The sequence below is a fragment of the Carettochelys insculpta genome, chromosome 21 (genome assembly GCF_033958435.1).
Source record: "Carettochelys insculpta isolate YL-2023 chromosome 21, ASM3395843v1, whole genome shotgun sequence".
Lineage (NCBI taxonomy): Eukaryota > Metazoa > Chordata > Testudines > Carettochelyidae > Carettochelys > Carettochelys insculpta.
Window position 1 is genome coordinate 1,952,040 of NC_134157.1, and position 22,808 is coordinate 1,974,847.

The window sequence follows — 22,808 nt, forward strand, 5'->3', positions numbered from 1 at the left end:
TCGTGCTTTCGTCCCATGGACCATGGGAAGCAGAACAGCTGTGTAACACTGAACACTGGCCATGCCCCACATCTGCCCCCAGGCCATTGTCAGGCTCTGTGTAGCCCTAACATCAGTTGTCTGGCAGCTGGGGAGCGCTTCAGAGGAGCTGATCCTCTGGAGGCCAGAGGGCTGTAAAGGGGCCTCGGTATAGCTGAGAATCAGGCCTGTTTTCTGCCATGTCCTTGAAGGCCCCAAACCTGAAAGCTCTGACGTGCAGGCATTGCAGTCCATTCACACAGCAGCCTTACCCAGCCTGGGCTTGCATGGAGTGGATGGCTACAGGACTGCATGCTGGGTAAAGTCAGGGTTCTGCGTAGGCTCAGTGGTAGGTGGGCAGAAGGAAACGGAAGATCTGAAATAGAAGGTTATCTCTGAACCTAATCTCCCCATGTGGCAGACGCGCTGGGTTTCAATTTCTCTCTGTAGCTGAAAGACGCGGCAACTTATCTTGCAGTTTCAGTAGGAATTTTGTGTGGCGATAGCCGTATATTGTGACTGTTTTCTGCCCTACCCGTTGCAGTGGGAAGGCCTGTGTGGTCGGGAAGGCGTATGCCTCTAGTTTGAAGTGTTAGCTTTGCAGCCTAGCTTGCTGCAGACTATCCCACGCCCATCTGCGCAGCTGGGAACTAGCAAGTCCCACATACGCTTTGATTCCTTCTCCTTTCGGCGTGGGGCAGCTCAATGCCGAGCAGCAGGAGCCCACAGAGCCACGTGGTGCGTGGCAGGGCTAGAATCAGAGCTTTGCACCCAGCTGCAGGGATCCAAAGGGCTGTGTAGACCGGCCTGGAGCTGTCTGGGATACCAGGGCAAGGGATGGGGAGTTCTTCTGAAATGGGCAAAGCCTGTTGAGGAGCATAGCTGGGACTTGAGGCCTGGAGCAGTAACCTGAGCGGTTCTGGGTGCAGAGTGGAGGCTCTGAGCAGTGGCGTGCAGGGCCTGAGTTTCTCCCCCAGCTCAGTGGTAGCATAGGTGGGATTTCCGCTCGGAGTGCTGTGCTGGCCCTTGAGATGTCTGGGGAGCAGAGAGGCAGCAGGTAGCTGGAGAGCACGGATGGGCAGGGGCCAGGGTGACTCCGAGGCTGCATGATGACTTTTAACGCCAAGACTCAGGCCCCACCATGGGGAAGCTGCTGGCGAAACACTTCAGAAGCCGCTCGCAGGAGTGGGGTTTGTTGGCTGGGGGAGCTCCTGCCCCCAAAGCAAGGTTCCCACGTGGCCTTGGGTTCTGGGGCAGGGGGAGCACCTCCCTAAGCTTCTGGAAGTTGTCGATCAACTGCACGTGTGCACACAACTACCTTTGACGTCTCAGCACGGCCCGCAGAGCTCCCAGAAGTCTGGGAGAAGCTCAGCTGGGTAACGATTCCGACCCTGCCCTGCTCTTCGGTGAGGGCTGAGAGTCTCCACCACAGCGCCGCCGAGCAGGGCAGACCCAGCCCGTCCCTCTCAGAGCATCCGAGAGCCCCGGCTTTCCTCTTTCAGGTCAATTGACAAAGCTGGGGCATGTCCCAGCCAGCTCCCTGGGGGGTAATTTGGGGCAGCTGGTGCCACCTCGGGGCAGAGATCTTGGGAGTGGCTGGTTTGGAGGGGGAGTTTTAAAGAAATGTCCCTCCTGTCCCTGCACCACTGGCTGTCCTTGGCCTCCTGGCCTGCCTCGGTGTAGTTAAATGCCACCGGTGGGCTCTGCGCTGGCCCTACTCGTAGAGGGGCTGGATTGGCAGTGTGAGGCTGTGGGGGTGTGTGCTTGGGCTGGGTCTGCTCTCGGTTTCACCAGTGTGTCGGGAGTCAAACCTGTGAAGCTGAGCTGGGCCCCGTCCTGCTGCCCTGGTGGCACGGCTGTAGCGTGGCTGGTACTGGGAGCCGCTCGCTGGTTAAAGTGCAGCGATGGGTGAGGGTGGCAGAGCAGGAGTGAGCTTGGCCTACGTCCCAGGTGTCCATGGAAGACTGACAACCCTTGGCTGAGTGTGGTTTGCCACAGGGGTTGGGCTGGGAAGAAGGCTTGTGGCGCCCATGGAAGGCTTCTGGGTTGCACCTGTCTCCAGTACTGGGAGGTCACGTGTGCCCATGTGTATTGAGAGCCTCTGGCTCGGCGTAAGCTGCACTCCCTAGCCACAGGGGCTCTGCCCTGGCTGACACCAGGCCCAGCCCCCCGATGGCCTAGGGCCGCGAGCCACACGGCGATTTTTGTAAGAGCTGGGGCCAAACACAAAATAGCCCCTAACTGCCCCCAGCCTTAGACCCCTTGCAGTCCCTAACTCTGCTCACTGCCATCCCCACCAGCTCCTGGGCTTCTTCCACCCTGGGGCCTCCAGGATTCCCCTGCTCCGTGAGGAGCTCCAGGTCCCCCGTGTCCCAGGGCCACCAGCATTGCCTTCTTAAAGAGCCTCCCAGCTGCCTTTTAAAACAGCACAGTGGCTGGCTCTGCGGGCTGGATAAAAAGGCTCCACAGACCATGTATTGGACACCCCTGGTCTTGAGTGGGACACCAGAGAGGACAGAAGCCTCTGTCTGTCTGCCTGTCCCACTTAGATGGGACTTGCAAGCGAGTTCCTCCATCCTTTGAGTCTACAGCTCAGGGTGGGGAGAGGGGATCTAAGAGCACCTGGCAAGGAGGGACTTCCCCATGGCGCTGCTTGGCTTTGGGGCAAGGATTGCTAGGCACAGACCAGAGATGCCACATGCTTAGCCTGGGCGAGCCCTAGAGGACGCGTGGTGCTCACTTACTCACCGAAGCATCCTGCTCCATTTCACTGTGCCCTGCTGCCCTCTCCCCACCTTGGGGAGGCTGCGGGAAGCAGAGCTCCCTGGGATGGGGCAGTGAGGGGTAGTGGATCAGGCTGCCACACTACTCCAGCTCCCATCATCCCCTGGAATTCCCAGGGCTGCCCTGTCTGTAGGGTGTTTGAGAGGGCTGGGCTGCTGCTAGGGACTCCCCAGAGCACAGGGCCTGGGCAAGCCACCCTGAGCCATCCTACGGTTGGGCTGCATCTGCTTGGCTGGGGAAATACCAGCCAGTGTGGGGTCTGCCCTGAGTCTGGCGTTCCCAGGACATGCTGCCCAGCCAGTGTAGGTCAGGAGTGCCTGGTTCTCCCACCTGGCATTCTGGACAGGTGCTGGGCAGCCTGAGCTGTGCATTGCCAGGCTCTGGGGCAGCTTGTGGCTTAATCCTGGCTTTGCAGCTGTAAACCACAGTCACTGTTAGAGTTGATAAAAGGACATGATCACGAGGGCTTGTGCTGGTGTAAGCGCATTGGACTCCCCTTGGTTTGCATGAACCAGGAGTAGCTTCTGGGAGCAGATGGGCAGGAGAGGGCCAAGCCAGTAGGGAAGGTGGAAAGAAAAGCCAAGATGGGACACTTGCTGGGTGGGAACAGGCTGGGCCGAGCAGGGCTGAGTGCCTGGGCAGGGCGGCAGAGTGAGCAGGCCTTGTGCTGGCCCTTGGGGGTGGGGGCGGGATACTAGGGGAGCCTGGCTTGGCCTTGGCTCCTACAGCGCCACTCGTGGGTCTCTTCTCCTTGCTGGGGCATGATGGCCACGGGAGGCCAGCGGGAGCTGGTGAATGTGACTAGGGTCTTGGAACAGAGCTTGTTCCAAAGGAGGATCTAAACTGGGAATTTGGAGCAGAGCATCTCTGGGGCTTGTAGGGGGAGAGCCGGCCTGGCCCCCCTGCTCCTTCTGCCTCCCAGCTGGTGCTCTGGGGCAGGGTGGGCATGGTGGGGGCCCGAGCCTGTGGGCGGGGGGGGGTGCATGCGCACGCGCAGGGCAACTGGGGCCTGGCTGGCTGGCTGGGGTTCCAGGAGGCTGCAGCACCACAGGGAGCAGTGGGTAAAGCGGGCGCTGCCCAGGGCGCAACTCAGGCAGTGCAGGTGGCTCTCCAGAGCCTGGGGGGTCCCATGAGGAAGGGGATGGTGGGGGGGGGGGGAGTAATCCCTTCACAGTGGGTGACGAGCAGCAGAACCTCATCCTTGTAGCCATTTGCCAGCCTGTGGTGGGCGATGCCCAGGCTGTCCTAGTACCAGGCCGAGTGTCAGTGGGGCTGGCTAGCACTATGCTGTGCTCCTGGGACCCCAGCGCGTCTGCTCGGCCGCGATTGCTGCTGCCCAGGTGGGCTGGTCATGTGCCCCCGGCCCGGTGATGGGATGCAGGGGAGGGGTTGTGTCCTTTCCCTGCTGGAACTGACCTGGCAGCTGCCCTCGCTGCTCGTAAGGGCAGGGTGTGTTCCCTCCTTGCTTGCGGCTGTGGGGCTCACTGAGAACCCTGCAGGCCAGGCAGCTTCCCCCAGGTGTGCCCTGCTCTGGGGGTCCGGGAGCCTCTGCCCCGTGTCTGGGGAGCTCCCGTGCTGGCCGCTTGCTAGGTGCCGGTGAGGGGAACCAAATGCTGAATCAGAGGCCCTTTAAGCTTCTCGGGCGCGAACCGCGTCCAGTCATTGCAGCGGCAGGGGGTCCCTCCCGGCACACGTGAGGTGCAGACACCCTACCCAGAAGCCTCTCCTGCCAGCTAAGACATCAGAGTCCAACCATCCCTTCCCCCGGCTCAAGCACCCCTCCCAGTGGCCGTGTGCTGGGCCCCTGCGGGGCTCGAGCGGCAGGATTTGAACCCCAGTGCTCGCTGGCACAAGCAATGCGCAGGTCAGTGCAGCAGTAAGGAGCTCTGCCTCGCGCTGGAGTCGGATATCGCTGGGCTTGTCCTGCTGCAGCCCAGGGGCTGACTTCTGAACCCTGGAGAGCCTCTCCCTCCAGCAGGTTGCTCTCTCTGACACTGGTGGGCCGGCAGCTCAATAGGAGAGCAAGTCCCCCTCTGCTGCCCTTCCCCAGGGCCTCCGTTCCAAACTCTGCTTTGTCACAGCTATGCCGGCGTGACCCGCCCTGGGGCAGCTGCATCTAGGGTGAGGGTTGTGCTTGTCCTTGGCACTAGCCACTGCAGCTCGGGGAGCTGGGTTCTCCGTGGGTTAGGAACCCTTCGCTCGGCACAGCCTAGCTAAGCTCTGTGGCGCTGGCCCTGGACTCCCCAGAGTGTGGGTGCAGCCTCGGCCTCTTGAGCTGGTTTTGCAGGTTCTCTTTGGTGCAGGCACCGGCCCTGGGGGGAGGGTTGGCAAGAACTAGCTCTTCTGCCAAAGCCCTGGACTTTCCTCAGGCTGCCTGCTCTGCCCGGTGCTGGGCTGCACGCGTCCATGGAGGTGTTGGATGAATGTGGCGTTCCTAGTCTCAGCCCCGATCAGAAGTTCAGCCCCATCCCCTGAATGGGCCCGGCCTGGGAGCTGGCCCAGTACTGGCCTTTGCCCCGAGTGGTGCTGTGTAAGTGGGGGCTGAGCTATGCTAACCACCCCACCCCGCCCTGAACGGCCTCTCAACCCTCCTCCCGGGGGGAGCGCTGAGAGCAGAGCTGGTTGGTGTTGCCCTCCAGCTGCCCTGCCAGCTGTTGGTTGGTAGCACCGCCCGAGAATGAGGCTCTCGTGGGTGTGACGCTGTTCCTTGAGAGAACAGGTGACACGCACTCTCGGCCGTACCGTAGCTGTCAGCGTCGGGGCGGCTGGTGATTGTCCCGTTAGCCCACAGGGTTGTGTCAATCTCCAGATGCCTTAAGCCAGGCCTACTGTCAGCTGCACTGAGCTGGTCAGCTCTCTGGTCAGTCTGTACAGCACCTAGCACTGGGGCCCTGCTGCACAGCCCAGAGGGGTGACTCCAGTGGTCTCTCGAGATAAGTGAGGGTTGTGTTCCACACCCGAATTTTGGGATACGTAAGAGTTAAGTCAGGGCGGGCGGGTTCTTGCGTGGTGGGTTGGAGCTGAGGGGCTAAGCCAGGGGGTGGGAGGCTGGAGTTGAGCTGGGGCGTGCAGGGGGCTGCAGCCTGAACCCTGTGTGCTGCGTGGGGGGCGCGGGAGCTCGAGCCCTGTGCAGGGCTCTAGTGCACCGGGGGCTGGGAGCCCCGTGCACGGGGTAGGGCTGAGCTGGGGCCACAGGGGAGCGCTGAGCCAGGGCAGTAAGGGGTTTTTAGCCTCCAAGCTGTCTGCAGCTGTGAGTAGCTAGCATGGGCTAAAACCTGCCTCCCTGCCTTCTCAGAGTGGTGCCTGGCACTGCTGTGGGAAGGGGCTCTTAGCCTGCCTAGCTGTGGGAAGCTGAGCACCCGGTGCCCTCGAGTTGTGTGAAACTCGCGTTAACCTGAGTTTTGTGCAGTCGGGAGGTGCGTGATGCTGGGGTCGTGGGAGTAAGGACCAAGGGGAAGTCGTAAGTGGTCAGGTGGCTCACAGGGGTCAGGCTCCTGGCCTGGCCCTGCGCCTTCTGCCCTGGCTGTCTGGGGCTGGCCCTGGGAGTGAGCTGGGGATTTACGTGGCTGCGATTGTTTGAGACTCGGGATTCATCGGTGCAGTCCACGAAGCACAGCTGTGCCCTGAGTCAGACTGCGTAAGGCCCCCAGAGACTGTCTGGCTGCAGCTGAGCCTTTGCCAAACCCCTGGGGGCCTTGATGCAAAGCCATGTGACCTTAGAGGAAGCCAGGCCAGGCCGTGGGGGTCTTCGGGGCCCTCGCTAGGCCCTATCTGCCTGTGTTTGACCCTGGGGGTTTGGGGAGGAGCTATTTGGCCTCAGGGCCAGATGGACTTGGGAGGTGGGGGGAGAGGGGGGGGTGGGACCAGACTTGCTGGGCCCCTGGGCAGGTGTGTGTGGGGGCGGGGGGGGGGCGGCTCCGCACTCCTGGAAGGAGCAGGGCCTTGTGGGCCAGACCTGGCTGCCCCCCGCCCCCACTCGTTGGTGCTGCCCACAGCGCCCCGCAAGGCACTATGGCTGCAGTTCCATGAGCCTCCAGGCACTGCTGCTCCTGCCGGGAGCCCTGGGCAATGGCCAGCTGCCCCCTTTGCTCCCTGTTGCTGGCCCTGCAGGTGGTGGCGGCATCCTGATCTCCAGCGCTGGATGTCGCATGCAGCCTTCGCCCGCCCAGTCCCCATGCCAGGCAGCGGGTGTGGGGAGGGGGGCTCGGTCCCAGTCCCAGCTGCCAGCCCGGCGGCAGAACCTCTCCCGTGGCAGTGCTTCCCAGCTGTGTGACTGCAGCACCTCCCAGCTGCAAACCAGAGGGGCCTGGCCCCCTGCCCCTTGGGCTGGCTGCCATCTGATGCCGTGCTGGGAAGGGAGATGGCCCTGGAGAAGCCGTGGGGGTGCTTCTGCCTGCGCATTGACATGCGGCTGGCCCAGGCCCACAGCCTGGAGCCAGCTGTGTACAGCGGTCAGGGCCCCCGGCACCCAGCGCAGGCTGAGCCCCTGGAGGCTGGAAAGTGGCATGTGCCAGACGGCCGGTGGTGGGAAGCTGTCTGGGTCAGCCAAGCCCCAGCATCAGCACGTGAAGCCAGCTGGCTGCTGCTGACCCATGCGGGTGATGGGTGGTCTGACTCCTCTCTGGGTTTCATACCCAGCGGGTCCTGGCAGGCATGGGGGCTGCTCCCCACTACCTCTCACCCTCGCCGTGCTCTGCTCCCCATGGCTCTTCAAGGCCCTGTCTGCCCTTAGTCCCCTTTCCCAGGGCCTCCTTGCACTGGCCTTTGCATAGGAAGGTGGCCAGGGGCAGAGAACCTGGGTGCTGGAAGTGATGGCAGCGCTGCTGGCTAGTGGGGAGAGCGGGCACCAGGGGCTGAGGCTCTTGGGGTGACGGTGGCTGCAGCCCATTACTGAGGACCATCGCTCCCAGCCCCTGTGCAGGTGCTCAGCCGGCCTGACCTGCTGTGGCCTCTGTGCTCCCTGTAGGGCACTCGCTCGAGCAGGGTCAGTACCTCTGGGGCCCTGTCCTAGGAAGCACCTGCCAGCAGCAGCCATCCACCCCAGCTCCCCTTGCCATCAGCCCCTCACTCTGCTTCTCAGTACCTGGGGTCCCCCTCTGGCCTGGGCTCCTTCACTTTCCTGTGCCTCCTGCCATCCATGGGCCCAGTAGCTCTTCGCATCCTTGCCTGGGAGAGAACCTCCTCCTTCCCCCCCTCCCCGCAGAGGAGAAACTGAGGCACAGAGCTGCAAAGGCTGGGCTTTGGGTGAGCCCGGCAGAAGCAGGCCCCCTGCTCTAACCACTGAGCCTGCAGGCCACGCTGTGCGTTCGTGGGCATGAAGCACTTGTTAGAAAGAAAGGAGAGCTGCCCCGTCGGTGCTGCCTGGCGAAGCTGCTGGCATGAGCAGGCTTCATGGGCAGAGCCCTGATTCGCTTCCCCCACGGAGGGGGAGATTCAATGTCCCCAGGAGCCTGCCTGGGGGATGGGCAGAGCTGGGTCACCTGCATGCAGCCCACGCACACATGGGGAGCTGCAGGTGCTGATCTGTCTCCCCAGCAGTTCCTGGCTGCGTCTGACTCAGCAGCAGGGAGCCAGTCACCAGCTGCTGGCTTCCCGGGCGATCGGAGAACCCTGGGCTGTCTTGCTTTCCCTTGTCCTGCTCGGAGCCATGCCTGGGTAGGGGGTTGCAGGTGCGCCCCAGCTCCCTCCTATGTGGCAGCCTAGGTCCACGTGGAGTAGCCTGTATAGGAACCATCTCTCTGACACCCCCCCTTCTCTGCCGTGGGCATCATTGCTCAGATCGTTTTCACACCCGCGCCTGCCCACCAGGATCTGTGCTGAGAGCTGCCTAGCTCGGTTCCTCCGGGTCCCTGGCTGCCATCAGCTGGGAGAGCTGGCCAAGCACAGCTGGCCTCAGGGGGGGTGTGTGTGTGTGTGTGTGTGTGTGTGTTAGGGTTAGACTCCCTTCCCTGGCCCCTCTGGTCTGTGGCTGGCGGGTGCTGGAGGCCTGATGAGGCTGTGCTGAAATTCACTCCTGCGTGGCGATGAGACTGGTGCTCTCGTGGGGGGGCTGATTGCTCCAGGTGCCAGGGGAAATGCTGACACACTGCTGCGTAACTCCCTGTCTCAGCCCTTCTGAGCCATGTCTCCTCCAGCCACGCTGCCTGCGGGGTGGGGTGCTCCCTCCCTCCCTGCCCAGGTCAGGCCAGTGCTCTGGTCTCTCTCCCCGGCTCGGAGCTCAAGCACCCCTCAGTACTGGGCTTTGTCTGTGCTGCTGGGCCCTGGCAGCCCCTGACGCTGCCCAGCCGTGCTGTCCTACAGCCCCAAGGCCACCCACTCAGCTTCCCTGGCAGCCCCTGACACTGCCCAGCTGTGCCGTCCTACAGCCCCAAGGCCACCCGCTCAGCTTCCCTGCCAGCCCCTGACACTGCCCAGCCGTGCTGTCCTACAGCCCCAAGGCCACCCGCTCAGCTTCCCTGCCAGCCCCTGACACTGCCCAGCCGTGCCATCGTACAGCCCCAAAGCCATCCACTCAGCTTCCCTGCCAGCCCCTGACACTGCCCAGCTGTGCCATCGTACAGCCCCAAAGCCATCCACTCAGCTTCCCTGCCAGCCCCTGACGCTGCCCAGCCGTGCCGTCCTACAGCCCCAAGGCCACCCACTCAGCTTCCCTGCCAGCCCCTGACACTGCCCAGCCGTGCCATCGTACAGCCCCAAAGCCATCCACTCAGCTTCCCTGCCAGCCCCTGACACTGCCCAGCCGTGCCGTCCTACAGCCCCAAGGCCACCCATTCAGCTTCCCTGCCAGCCCCTGACGCTGCCCAGCCGTGCTGTCCTACAGCCCCAAGGCCACCCATTCAGCTTCCCTGCCAGCCCCTGACGCTGCCCAGCCGTGCCGTCCTACAGCCCCAAGGCCACCCATTCAGCTTCCCTGCCAGCCCCTGACGCTGCCCAGCTGTGCCATCGTACAGCCCCAAAGCCATCCACTCAGCTTCCCTGCCAGCCCCTGACACTGCCCAGCCGTGCCGTCCTACAGCCCCAAGGCCACCCATTCAGCTTCCCTGCCAGCCCCTGACGCTGCCCAGCCGTGCTGTCCTACAGCCCCAAGGCCACCCGCTCAGCTTCCCTGCCAGCCCCTGACGCTGCCCAGCTGTGCCGTCCTACAGCCCCAAGGCCACCCATTCAGCTTCCCTGGCAGCCCCTGACACTGCCCAGCCGTGCCATCATACAGCCCCAAAGCCACCCGCTCAGCTTCCCTGCCAGCCCCCGATGCTGCTCAGCCGTGCCGTCCTACAGCCCCAAAGCCACCCGCTCAGCTTCCCTGGCAGCCCCACCCACTTCCCATCCTCCTGTGCGTCACACACTCAGCAGCCTCCTCAGGTGTTCACTGCCCCATGACCCACAGCCAGGCCCTGCCTCAGTCTTATCCCCCTCCCACGCCCCATGTCCCAGCCCTGTGGTCCCTGGGCCCCTCAGTCCAGACCCACAGCCTCTCCGCTCCTTGCTGGGGGTTGGGGAAGCGGGGGCCAGGTGTTAGGGTGCTGGTGAGTGTCCATGGGTCCCATGTGTCGCTTGTGAGCCGAGGTGGGTTTGATGGCTGGTCTCCATCCAGTAGGCGAAGAGCAGCTGGATTTAGCTCCCCAAGGGCATGATGCCCCTTGGTTTTAATGCCCTAAACACTTCGAGGCGCTGGGCCCTGCTCGAAAGCAGCCGTGCTGAGGTGCACGGGTAGGCTGGGGTGCCTGGGCTTTGCACCTCCTGCTGCTGCTCCTGGGAGCTCAGCGGGGCCCTGCTGGGGCTCGTGCACCAGGGCGCGAGCTCCGTACATGGGGCAGGGGGTGTGTGTCTCCAAGCACATTTGCCCCTCTGCGCAACTGGGCGAAGTCTGTGCTGGTTGGGTGGGCCCTATGGGACTTAACCTGCCTTGTGGCCCTTCCCTGAAGCTCACGGGCTCCTGTGCTGTCTTGTCCTCAGTGGGTGCTGGCCTTCGAGATCTTCATCCCCTTAGTCCTCTTCTTCATTCTCCTGGGGCTGCGGCAGAAGAAGCCCACCATCCCCGTGAAGGAAGGTGAGTGTGGGCTGTGGGGAGCTAGCACAGACCCTCGGCTGAAGCAGATCCTTCCCTCGCAGAGCCTGCAGCTGCTCCCTTGTGGTGGGCTGGCCCCTGGGCTAAGCCCTGTGCCAGCTGCAGAGGGCCAGGATTGGTGGGAGCAAGGGCAGAGTGAAGGGTGCCCGGTGCCCTTGCTGCCTCGGCAGGGAGGGGGCTTGCTGGGAGCCCCTGGTGGGGCTGAGCAGGGCATCAGCATGTGCCGGCCCAGTCGGTCGAGATGGCCAAGGACTGCGGGATTCCAGGACTGTCAGTGCTGCTGCAGCACAGGGGATGGGGAGCAGGGGGTGGGGCTCCCCGCATGACTCCTTGGGGCAGCTCACTGGTAACCTGCTTCCCTGCAGCTGCTGGGCCAGTTGGTTAGACCCCAGCCTGCTCCCCTCGGGGCCTGGAGAGGGGGTCCTGCCAGCCCTGCCCACTGCATCACTCCACACTGGGAAAGCAAGAGGGGAGCATGGCATGGGGAGGGGCTGAGCCCCTTCTCAAGGCTGCTGGCTGGCTGCCCTGCACGGGGTGGCTGTCAGGTCCCCCTTCCACATCACCCGGGGCCAAGCGTCGTTACCAACCGCCCTGCTAGCTCGGGGGCCGGAGAGGCCATGGGGAGGACTCGGCAGAGTGGGAGGCCGGAGGCTCTGCTTGCTCTGGAGCACAGCAGGGGTGTGTGGAGGGGCAGTGTCACAGTGCTGGGGCTCACCCCTGTGCTGCCCGCCTAGCCCAGCTGTGGGTGCGCCCCACGTGTGCGCTGTCTCCAGCAGGGCCTGGGCGAGCTCCTGGCCGAAGCTGGATGGGTGGCTGGGAATGAAGAGCCAGGGCTAGCAACCTCCGCCTGCCTGTGGCCGGAGCTCTCCCCGCTTCAGCTCCCAGGCCTCCTGGGCCACCTCGTGCCTCTCCAGCACTGGCAGCCGAGAGGGGGTGGGGTAATAATGGACGGGCCCCCTGCTCCCCAAGGAACTCCAGCCATGAGCCCTCCGCTGCCTGCCTGCAAGAGGGGCCGGGATGGAGTCGGAGCACAAAGGGGCCTGGGATCCCCATGGCTTACAGTACAGGGGGGCTGCAGCCAATCCCTCGGGTGAGCTGGGGTGCTGTGGCTGCACCACGCCCCACCCAGCCCAGGCTAACCTGGCTACTCCCCCTGGGCTCCTTCCATGCGCTGCTCACCTGGGTGATACCCTGCAGTTCTGGCCGGTCCTCCCCAGAGGCAGAGTCATCGCCTGGGGCCTCCCCGCCCTGGCCAGGTTCCCCTTCAGAAAGCCGGGGCTCTGAGAGCCCAGGGCCAGAGCGCTGAGGCAGCAGCCTCTGGGAAGAGGAGCTGAGGGTCCCTGTTGGGGGTTTGCCCCTGCAGTGAGAGCCCAGGGCAGGGTTCACTCACTGCCAGGCCCTGGGGCAGCTCCCCTCGGGCTGTGTCATCCCAGCAGGATGAGGGTGGAGATGGACCTGCACCGACAGGAACTGCCAGGCCAGGTCTTCCATGGCCTTACGTTTGCACCTAGGCTCCCCAAATGTCCCCATGGGGCCAGGTGCCGCCCAGCGAGGCACCTGACAGAGCCCCTGGCTGCATAGACCCAGCAAACAAAGGGGAAACTGAGGCACTGAGTGATGAAAGGGTCACCCAGCATCAGGGGCACAGCCAGGAACCGACCTGGGGTCCCCATTCCTAGTCTGAAGTCCTGCCCACTAGGCTGCACTGCCTGCCTGGCTCTCAGCACATTCTCCTTCTGGGCTAGCCCCAGCAGCTTCAGAGGGAAGGGCAGGCGGCCCTGTGGGGGCCTCTCTCCTCAGCCTGAGTCGGATGGCAAAGCGCAGGGGCCGGGGCCTGCCAGGGTGGGAGGTGGCTGAAATAGTCCCACGGAATGGGGGGCGGGCAGGCCCAGAAGGCAGGCGTGTTCCAGTGGGCTGGGCTCTGCCCCTCCAATGCTCCATCCCCCCAGCCTGGTGAGATCTCAGCCCCTGGTCGCTGCTGCGGGAAGTGGGGCCAGGCTCTGCTCGGCCGTGCTGCAGCGGGAGGGTCTCCGGGGGCACGGGGACACCTCAGCGAGGCGCCTGGGAGCAGACCGGCCACGTCCTGAGCCTCTTTCAGCCCCCAACCGCGCACGGCGAGCCATTGGCATGGCCCAGAGGCGCCCCTGGCCGGGCCGCGGCTACCTGGGAGCCAGGGCCGCGCCTCTGACCTGCGTTCTTCGTCTTGTTTTTCTCTCACGCACGTTCTCTTTTTCTTTTCCCGTCATCACTCCCCTGTCTGCCTCTCCGCTGCCACTGCATGCTCCAGTCTGTAAGTTGTCGGTTGGGTTGGCGCTCCCGCTCCCCTTTGGCAAAGCATTCTGGGAAACGGCAGCCATGCTGGCTCGGCTTTCTTGGCTGCTTTGACTAACACACACTTAACCTTAACTTCACCCCCATCCTCTTCCTCCTGTCCCCAGGGGCTGGTGGAGAGGACCCCTGTGTTGTGCACTAGATTTGCCATCATTCCCGGCATCCTCCTGGCCACCGTCCTCGTTCCCTGGCTCCACACCCAGCCCCATCCCATGGCCAGCCCCTAGCTGAGCTGAACGGCGGCAGGGCGCTTGCCTGGGGTCGGCCGGGCATGGGCTCTGTGGCGGTTGAAGTGGGGACTCAGCTGGAGAGGTGGGGGAGCCCTGTTCTCCCCACGGCACCTCCTGCCCCTCCGTGGGGCAAACTGCTCTGGTCGGGTCAGACGCAGAGCACCGGCCCTGCGTGCTCCCCCGGGGGCTCTCAGGTGCGGCCGTTGGGAGCCCCTTGCAGGGTTCAGCCAGTGGCTGTCCCCAGTGCGCGGACAGTGCGGCTCCCTCGACTGGAGCTGACCTGTGGGAGACGTGCCCTGGAGGTGTGAACCAGCCGCCTCTGCGTGAGGCTGAAGGACCCGGGGAGCTGGACCCAGCAGGCTCGGGCCTGGGACTGATCGGTACCGTCGCTTTCACCCCCGGCCCAGCCGCAGGGTGCACAGGGACGGGATAGCCACGTGAGCGGCTCTTGTCTCCCTCTCCCCAGTGTGCGTTAGCCCAGGCTCAGGCTTTTCTGGCCAGCTGCTGGCACGAGTGGGGTTAACCCCCATGGCTGAGCTGGGCTGTCCCAGGGCCACCTCCTCCACTGGCTGCCCAGCTCTTCCTCCACAGGGCGAAGCCCCTTCCCCGGCTGCTAGGTCAGCGTGGGCTGGTCCCCGCAGCCCCGGGGGGCTGGGCTCCTACTCACTTCGTGGACCCCTGGGCCTGGCGGGGGGCCCTGTGGCCCCAGGGGATTGTGGCCTGAGAGTTGGGGTTTGCATCAGTGAGTCTCTTCGCGGGTCCCCACCGCGCCTTTGCTCAGCCTCAGCCCTGCTGTGTGGCCGGGACGCCGGGGGGAAGGGGCTTAGCTGCACTGGCGAGCAGGCAGCAGGAATCCACGTTTAGTGGCAACAGAGCTGGGAGTGCAGAACCCCGTCTCTGGGGGCTGGTGTAGCTGGGCCACCCCTTCCGTGGGGGGAGTGCTGGTGAGCAACCCAGTAGCAGGACAAAGGGATGCCCTCAGCGGGGAGAGGAGGATTGGCTCTCTGACCCGCTTCCTCCCACCCCCAGCTCAGATGGGAGGGGTGTCTACACCAAGCCCTGGCTCCTCACACACGTTCTCCGGCCCGCGGAGTAAGGACGCGAGGCCGGGGTCCACCCTGCTCCTCGTGAGCTGCTCTTGGTGCCTCGTCTAGTCCCCCCTGGATCCTTGCCTGGCTCCCCCCCACCACCCCGGTGTGCCGATCGCCCCAGCAGGCGTGGCTGGGGTGCGTCCCTTGCTGCTGTGGTCCCAGGGGTTCTTGGTGGGTGCTGCTGTAGAAAACTGCTGCTTGGTAGTGGTGTCCATTGGCTCGTGGTCCTCCCCTGCCCAGAGCCCATGAGCTGACGTCCCCCTCCTGCTGGTTCTGCTGTTTTTAATTGGGCTCTTCGCTTGTTCTGGGAGCAGCAATTGCATGAGACAGGAAGCTGGGCAGGTGCACCCTGCGGCAGAGCCGCGCCTGGCCTGGGATGGGGGAGGGATGTGCCTGTGCTAGCAGGGCTGATGGTGGAGCTAGAGGGGCAGGTGGCTTGTTACATCCTCAACCCCCTCCCATGTGCTCCTCCCTGCCTGGTCATGGCTGCCTCCCAGTAACTCCCACGCTTGGCCTTGGCCAGCCAGGGGTGTGGAAGTGCTCCGGGGGGTTCCCTGGGGTTGCAGCAGCCAGGCCGAGGTGTGGAAGTGCTCCAGGGTGGTGGGGGGTCCCCGGGGTTGCTGGAGCCAGGCTAGTGTGTGGAATTGCTCCAGGGTGGTGGGGGGTCCCCGGGGTTGCTGGAGCCAGGCTAGTGTGTGGAATTGCTCCAGGGTGGTGGGGGGTCCCCGGGGTTGCTGGAGCCAGGCTAGTGTGTGGAATTGCTCCAGGGTGGTGGGGGGTCCCCGGGGTTGCTGGAGCCAGGCTAGTGTGTGGAATTGCTCCAGGGTGGTGGGGGGTCCCCGGGGTTGCTGGAGCCAGACTGGGGTGTGGAATTGCTCCGGGCGTTTCTAGCACTGGCTGCTCTCGCTCTGTCTCTTCCCACCCTCCAAAATCAACCTTCCTTCTGAGGTTCGTTACCAGGCTGATCACAGCAGCTGCTGGGCCTGCAGCTTTTGGGGGGCAAAGGTCAGATGTCCCCCTCCCTGCTGCTTCCAGGGAGCTCGCGGGGCAATAAGGGGCTGAGGGGCCTGCACCCAGGGGGCTTTAAAAACCCTGCAGGGACTGAAGCTGAGCATAGCCCCCTGTGTGGTTCTGGGGCCAGGCCTGTGGTGGGACCAGCCACATCCTGCGGGGTCCTGCTGGGAGAACAGGCCTGGATTTTGGGTGCTGAGGCTGGGGAGACCCACTGGGCACCCCCCTGAAGCTAACATGACAGTGGGGCTCTGTGACCTCTGACCTTTACCCTCTGACGTCCTTGTACTGGATGGAGATAACCTACTAGCCAATAATCGTACTGATCCAGCGCCCCTGCTTCTCTTTGAACTGGTGTCTGTCTTCCCTGCACCTGTCCCCTGTATCCTTCCCCTCTCTCTGGTACTGTCTCTCCCTCTCCAGCTTTCTACACCGCAGCTCCCCTCACCTCGGCTGGGATCCTGCCGGTGATGCAGTCCTTGTGCCCTGATGGCCAGCGAGATGAGTTCGGATTCCTGCAGTATTCCAACTCCACGTGAGTCTCTCTGCTGGGGCCCCAGGGGCCGGGGGGTGCGTGCAGACAGGCACAGGCTCTGCGCCCCGCTGGCTGCTCACGCGTCCGAGCGGCTGCTGGCTGGTGAGTTGCTGGCTAGCGGGAGAGGGCTGAGGGGGCAGCTGCAGTGCTTGAACCTGGGCCTGTCGCTGGCCCCTGCCAGCCTTTGCTTGCGGGTGGCGGGGGGTAGCTGTGAGCTGCCCTCCAGCCCCCATCCTCAGGGTTCCAGTGTCTCCAGCAGCCTGAGGATACAGCGGGGAGGGGCGCTCCCCACGTGCCCGACTTGTGCCAGTTCTCTGCGGACTTGTCTTCAAGCTGCTCCCTCCCTTTGGGACCAGCTGAGTTGTAGCTCCCTGGAGGCTGCTCTGGCTGTGTTGGGTTCCTTGGCCATAATTCCAGTGCGCCCCCCAGCCCCAAGCAAGCTGGGCTGGGGCCCCGTTTGTGCCCCCATCAAGGCGGCATGGCTGTGCTCTGGGAGGCTGGCAGGTGGTTGGGGCGGGGGGCAGGCAGATTAACAGTGAGCAGCGCTGGAGTGCCAAGTTGTCCCCTGCATGGGTCGGCAGCAGCCAGCTGGCTTCATGTGCTGGGGCTCGGCTGAACCTGAAAGCTCTGCTGCTCAGCGAGCACCAGCCTCCGTGCGCTGGGCTGGGACAGGATGGGAAGGGGATAGCAGCATCCCTGGGGCTGCGCAAGGAGCTGAGCTCTCTGGGGGGCACAGGGAGGGGATGGATCTCCCCTAAGGACGCGGGCTCCACCGCTGACCCAGCCCCACGTTGTCCCGTGTGTTCCTCCCTGCTGGTGGCCAGCCTGGCCGGTGCCCCCCCACGTGCTAAGCCCTGGCCATCTCCCCAGTGTGACCCAGCTCCTGGAGCGGCTCAATGAAGTGGTGGAAGAAAGCAACCTGTTTGACCCAGAGCACCCGGGGCTGGAGGAGCAGCTGGAGTCCCTGCGGCGGCAGCTGGAGTCCCTCAGCACCAGCGAGCCCAGCTCCATAGAGAGCCACTTCGACAGTCGTGCAGGTAGGGGTGTCCCTGGGGCCCCGGGCAGGGCTGGGAGCTGAGGAAATCGCTGCCTTCACGGAGCCCTTACCAGGCGGCCCCCTGCCCAGTCCCCATCTGTGGTGCTGCGCCTCGGGGCCGGGCTTCTGCAGTGCCCCAGGGCAGCCACCTTGGGGTGGCTGTGTGTCTCCTGCGCACCGGGGGGGGCGGTTCTGCCAGCAGCACTACCAGCATCCCGTGTCCGCAGCGGACCTGGGCTTCCCCCACTGAGCTCTCTGGGGCCTGAGGGGCTGTAGTGGTGGCAGCGGAGCTCTGAGGCAGGCTCTGCCCAGCAGGATGTCACAGTGTAGCCGGAAGAGGCATTTACACCTATGGGGCCCGGTGTTGGCCAGGGCAAGAGCGCTGGCGGTTAATGGGTTGGGCGCACTCCTCTGCCTCAGTCTGAACCAGGGCGCTTCTCCCTGGATCCGTCTGGCCCTGGGCAGCTAACCTGCCCCTCGCAGATCAGCCACCGTCCTGGCAGCCGGCTCCCTGCCAGGGGCCGTCACCAGCTGCCGCCAAGAGACGGGATTTGCTCTTGGTGCCTGGTTACCGAAGCCCCATGGGGCTGGAGGTGTCCCCGACCTCCCATGCGAGTGAGGGGGGCCAGGAGCCCAGGGCTCTCCCACTCCTGGCAGCTCTTTTGGGCGTGTTTCCCCTGCATGGAGCCTAGAAGAGGGGAGCCGGGGACCCTTGTCTGAACCAAGCGCCGTGGCATGTGGCATGGTGCTGCTGCTCTGTACCCGCCTCTGGCCCCGGCGAGGAGAGCCAGGGGTGCCCAGCTGTGCGTGGACTCCCCAGGTGTAAAACGGCCCGATTTGCAGGCAGAGATGTCCTCCTTAGGAGATGCAAATGGACCGTGCCACGGACAGGCCCCTATTGGGCAGACACTGAGCCAACCTGGCAGGGCCCAATCCTCAGGGATGCCTGTAGCTGGCCATAACCCACAGCCCCCTTGGAAGGGGGTGAACGCCTAGGTGGGGTATGAGGCAGGCCAGGAGCCCGTTGGAGCCCCCCCGGCTCCCCCAGCGTGGCTGGCACTCAGATTGCAGCTTGCAGGGGTCGGTGTGAAATCCCCCTGCAGTGGAGCTGTGCCCAGCCCTGGCCCCAGCCTCCAACGTCGCACTGTTTCTCTTGCTCCCCACCAGTGTCCGGCTTCACGCTGGGCTCTGCGGCAAAGGACTGGCGGGAACTCCATCGCTTCCTCACCCAGAACCTCTCCCTGCCCAATGAGACGGCCCAGCTGCTGCTGACCTCTGCCGTCGACCTCAAGGAGGTGTGTGCCGACATGGGGAGCCCCTCTCGGTAGGGCACGAAAGGCCCGATTCTGCCAGGTGCTGGGTACCCACAGCTGCTGGCCAACGGGAGCTGAGCTGGATCAGTAAGGCTCAGGCTCCCTCTGTCGGATGCTTGTGGCAGGGGGTGGGGGTGTGATGGGCTCACAGTGCCCATCGGGCAGGGTTCTGCAGTGTGAACCCTGGGCAGCACTCCCCTTGCTCCCTGACCCCAGGCAGGGCAAGGGGGAGCGGCCAAGGCTGAGGCTTCGCCATGGGATCAAGTGCAGGAGCTCCTGGAAATGGCCGCAAACCCTGCCAGGGCCTGGGGTCCCAGAGCCCCATGGGCTGGGAGTGGCTGAACTGGCCTCTCTGTGGCGCGGTGACTTATCCAGTGGCCAGAGCTGCAGGCCAACCTTGGCTGCGCCCTCTGCAGCCTGTGCTGCCTCTCTTCTGCAGGCACTGGGGTGTCGGGCTGCGTCCCTGCCCACCGGGGGAGCTGGGGGGGAAGGGGATGTCCCGCTCTCTGGGCTGGGAACCCAGGAGACGTAGGAGAAGGGCTGGTTCTGCAGCAGCAGGGGAGGGGGATCCCAGCTGCGGGGCCTGGTGCCTGGTCCCCACCAGGGCGGCACGCTGCAGTCCCTGCACCCAGCTCGGGAACATCTGGCTGAGCCAGGGCAGCAGACGCCTTGGCCTGGCTTCCAGATGTCAGGCAGTGGCTTCTCCTCGGGCTCAGGCCGCCTCTGCCTGGCAGGTTAGAGCCCTGCTCTCAGTCTCCTCTCACGGGCGTCCCCGCGCCCTCCCCCTGCAGGTGTACCACCTGTTTTTCGGCTCCGCGGCAGACGGCTCCTACGAAGGAGAGGCCTGGGAGCAGGTTGGTGCCGGGGAGAAGATTCTCCAGCTGGAGGTGAGAAGTGGGGCCGGGGGTGGGAGGAGGGCTGGCTTGCGTATCCCTGAGCTGGGGCACGTCATGAGGCTGTGGGCAGCTGTGTCGGTCACTCGGGGTGGCGGGAGCAAGGGACCGTCCCCGGGGCAGTGTAACATCTGGGATGTCGCACGCAAGGAGTGCTGGGTCCACCCTTTCTCACCCTGGGCCTACCGAGCGGGCGGCTCCCCAGCTCAGGACCCCGCTTGGTGCGTGGCTCTGCTGCCTGCCTGGGCCTCCCGCTAGCCCCCTGCGTCCGGCCCTGGGCTGCGATCCAGGACACCACTGGGACCCTGGGCCGGCTGAACTCCCCAAGGCACTAAAAACGCTGGGGAGAGCACCCCGCCCCCACAGCCCAGCTTGCCTGTGGGCATTGGCGAGGGCACAGATGTGACTGCTTGATTCGGGTCTCTCAGTCCTCTGGGCTGTGGGGCCTGGAAGGGGACTGGCTGTGCAGGGGGCTGGACGGGCTGTGGCTGGGAGAGGGAAGGGAGGGCTGGCTGGAGGGGAGGCCTGCGCTCTGGCTAGGGCTTGCTTGGCAGGCCTGCCTCGCTCGCCACCCCAGACCAGTGCCTGCCCCTCTGCTGCCTGCCAGCGCGTGGGTCCCATCAGCACCACAACCTTGCTGAACAACGTCCCATCATGGTGCCTTCCGCTCTGCTGAGGGGCTGGTTCCTCCAGCTGGGGCCCCCAGCTCTGCCCTTGCCTCAGTGGGTCCCTTCTCCACCAGGCCTCCCATGGGCAACAGTCCCGCCGGCCTGGGCTGTGTCTGGGCGACTGGCAGGGCAGGACAGGGTGGAGAGCAGTACAGCTCGCTCTGGGCAGAGGGAACTACCCCCAGCAGCGCTCCTCGTTGCTTCGCGGGAGGCTGCCAGGAGGGAAGGGACCTGTGAGGTGCCTCTGCCCAGCCGGCCGTGCTGTGCCAAGGTGGGACCCTTCCTTTGGCTGGCTGGGGCTTTCCCTGCCCCTCCCTGTGCCCTTAGCACTCAAGGTGCTGGAGGCAGGAGGCTGGTGTTCCTCTCCCACCAGCAACACACTGAAGGGATGTTGGGGGTGGGGGGGAGGTCAGTGCCCCCCCCTCCCCCAGGGCTGTCTTCTGCCCACACCCTGCCTGGGCCTCTTGCCCCAGCCCCTCACCTCCTCCCTTGGTTCCAGCAGAGCCTCCTCGGGGGCTGGAGGAGCCTGGAAGATGGGCTGATCCACAGGGCCCTGCGTGACCCCAGGAGATCAACCCACCGGCAGGCCCTGCTGCACCTCCTGTCCCAAGCCCTGGGGCTGGCTGGTGCCCCCTCCGCGGCTGCTGCTGCCTACAGCCCCCAGGCATTTGTGAGGGAGATGGAGGTGAGGGGCTGCCGGCGGCGGTGGTGGGGAGGCTCCAGGGCGAGGGCCGTGTTCCCTGCCCCATGCTGGAGGGGGCTCTCTGGGCACTGGCTGGGATTCTGCTCCCGGCTCAGCCGGGGGGCTCCCTGGCTGGCGTTGAGAAGGATGTGCCCAGGGTCCAAAAGCCAGTCTCGGCAGAGCTGGGCAGGGATCCCTGCCTGGCACCATGCCCATGGCCTGGGCAGGGGGGGAACCGGGAGGCTGCTCCGCACCTGAGGAGCTGCCCGCTTTTCAGAAGGTCCTGCTGCCCCCGCCCAGGCGGGGAGTGACAGCCAGGCCTCTCTGCCGCAGAGCGTCCTCTTCACGCCAGCGGTGCTGGAGCACCTCACCTGCAGCCAGGAGCAGGAGGAGCTAAGGCGGCTGCTGTCCGTCCCCGAGGGCCAGCACCCCTGGCTGCGGGCCTACCGCGCGGCCATCTGCAACGGGAGCGCCAGCGGCCGCCGGGAGCGCTTCGCCCAGCTGGCCACGGAGCTGCAGGAGCAGCTGGATGTGCACAAGGTCATCAGCTGGGTAAGCGGCACCTCTGGCGAGGCGGGAGCAGATGGTGCCCAGGGACCCGCTCGGCTGGGCTCAGGCCGGTCCAAAGTCACTGACTGCTGCTTCCTTCGCTGGCAGCCCCGGCCGGCAGCTGTCCCATTCGGTCGCAGGCAGCGCTTGGTCCAGCCCAGTCCTCCCGCCCCCGGCAGTTACCAGCCCGTGCGCTGCTGTCCTCACGCCCCCGGCTGGAGCCACTGGTGCCTAGCGAGGCTCCCTGTGAGCGCCGCCCCGCCTGTGCCCCATGCCTCCCTCCTGTGGCCTGGTGCCATCTTTGCGGTGCTCCCCTCGCACGAGCCCCTTCCCCGTGTCCCTGGGAGCAGCTCCACTTGTGTGTGCGTGTGTGTGCTCCGGGAATGTGCTGGTGCCGTTCCCAGGCCCTGCTTGCCAGTGCCAAGCCCAGGACCACACGGCCTCATGCTGACCGGCTGCATTGCACGGTGCCTGCTGTGTAACCACGCTGTCAGCTTCCTTCCTGGGGGCCCAACGAATGGCCCGTCCAGCTCATGGGCACCTCCGCTGGCAGCCAGGCCCCTTGCCAGGTGCAGTCGGGCTGTGGAGACTTGACAGGTGCTGCTCACCTGGGGCTCAAGCCTGAGGGTCTTGCCCTTTTCCCACAGCGGCTCAGGCCACTTGCAATGCACAAAGCCACGGTGAGGTGTTTCCATCGCCCCCAGATGCTCAGCAACAGGGGATGGAGGTCATGAGCCAGAGGCAGCGGGTGGCTGGCTGGAGAGGGCTGCATGTGAGGGGCAGCTGAGGGAAGTTGGTGGTGGCTGGGGAAGGAAGAGATGCCAGGCGGGCAGAGGGCTGGAGGAGGAAGCCCTGTGACCGTCTAGGAGGCTGGGAAGAAGGAGGTCCGGGCTGCGGGGGCGACTGCCTGGGTGCTCGGAAGCGCAGCCCATGTCCAAGGTGGACCCGGGTGTTTCACGCCAGCTGGGTGGTTCCTTGGCTCTGGCCTGAGCAGTTGCCGAGCGAGTGGGACCCTGGGAGCCCTGGGCTGCGTCTGACCCTCTCCCATCCTTGGCGTTGCAGCTCAAGCTGGACGAGGTGAACAGCACGGTGGCCCAGCACCGGCTCCACGCGCTCCTGCAGGGCCTCATGGAGATGGAGAAAGTTCTCAAGGACGTGGACATCCTCTCGGCTCTGGCCAAGCTGCTGCCCAAGGGCGCCTGTGCCAGCAAAGCGCCCCCGCCCCCCGCCAACAGCACCAGCTGGAGCAGCAACTTCACCGCCAACGCCACCACGGAGGAGGGTGACCGAGAGCCATGGGGGGAGAACCCCCAGGGCCAGTGCTCGGCCTTCGTGCAGCTCTGGGCAGGACTGCAGCCCATCCTGTGCGGGAACAACCGGTAGGCGCTGCTGGGGTCCCAGCCCTGGGACAGGGGGACCAAAGGACCCTGAGCGCGGCCCCTCGGCAGAGCCGGCTTGGCAGGAGTGGCGGCAGGTTAAGATCAAGTGCCCTTAGCAGAGCGGGGAGGGGGAGCAGGGTCTGTGCTCCAGGCCTCAACACTGTCACCGGCCCCACCTGCCTGCGGCTGGCTTGGCCCTGGCACTGGGAGGCAGCCTGGGCTG

At 65.0% G+C, this 22,808-nt stretch overlaps 1 protein-coding gene across 2 annotated transcripts in view; it reads left to right on the forward strand.

Moving 5' to 3' along the window:
- Window positions 1-22,808, forward strand: part of ABCA2 (ATP binding cassette subfamily A member 2) — a 90,286-nt gene that overhangs the window by 22,089 nt on the left and 45,389 nt on the right. The window contains exons 2-9 of one of the 2 annotated variants that reach the window (XM_075015082.1): window positions 10,756-10,849; window positions 15,954-16,065; window positions 16,936-17,102; window positions 18,269-18,396; window positions 19,206-19,301; window positions 20,478-20,660; window positions 20,991-21,209; window positions 22,269-22,585. In XM_075015082.1, coding sequence (XP_074871183.1) covers window positions 10,756-10,849; window positions 15,954-16,065; window positions 16,936-17,102; window positions 18,269-18,396; window positions 19,206-19,301; window positions 20,478-20,660; window positions 20,991-21,209; window positions 22,269-22,585 — 1,316 coding nt within the window. The remainder of the gene's footprint in view (window positions 1-10,755; window positions 10,850-15,953; window positions 16,066-16,935; window positions 17,103-18,268; window positions 18,397-19,205; window positions 19,302-20,477; window positions 20,661-20,990; window positions 21,210-22,268; window positions 22,586-22,808) is intronic. The other variant, XM_075015083.1, reaches the window with a different exon arrangement.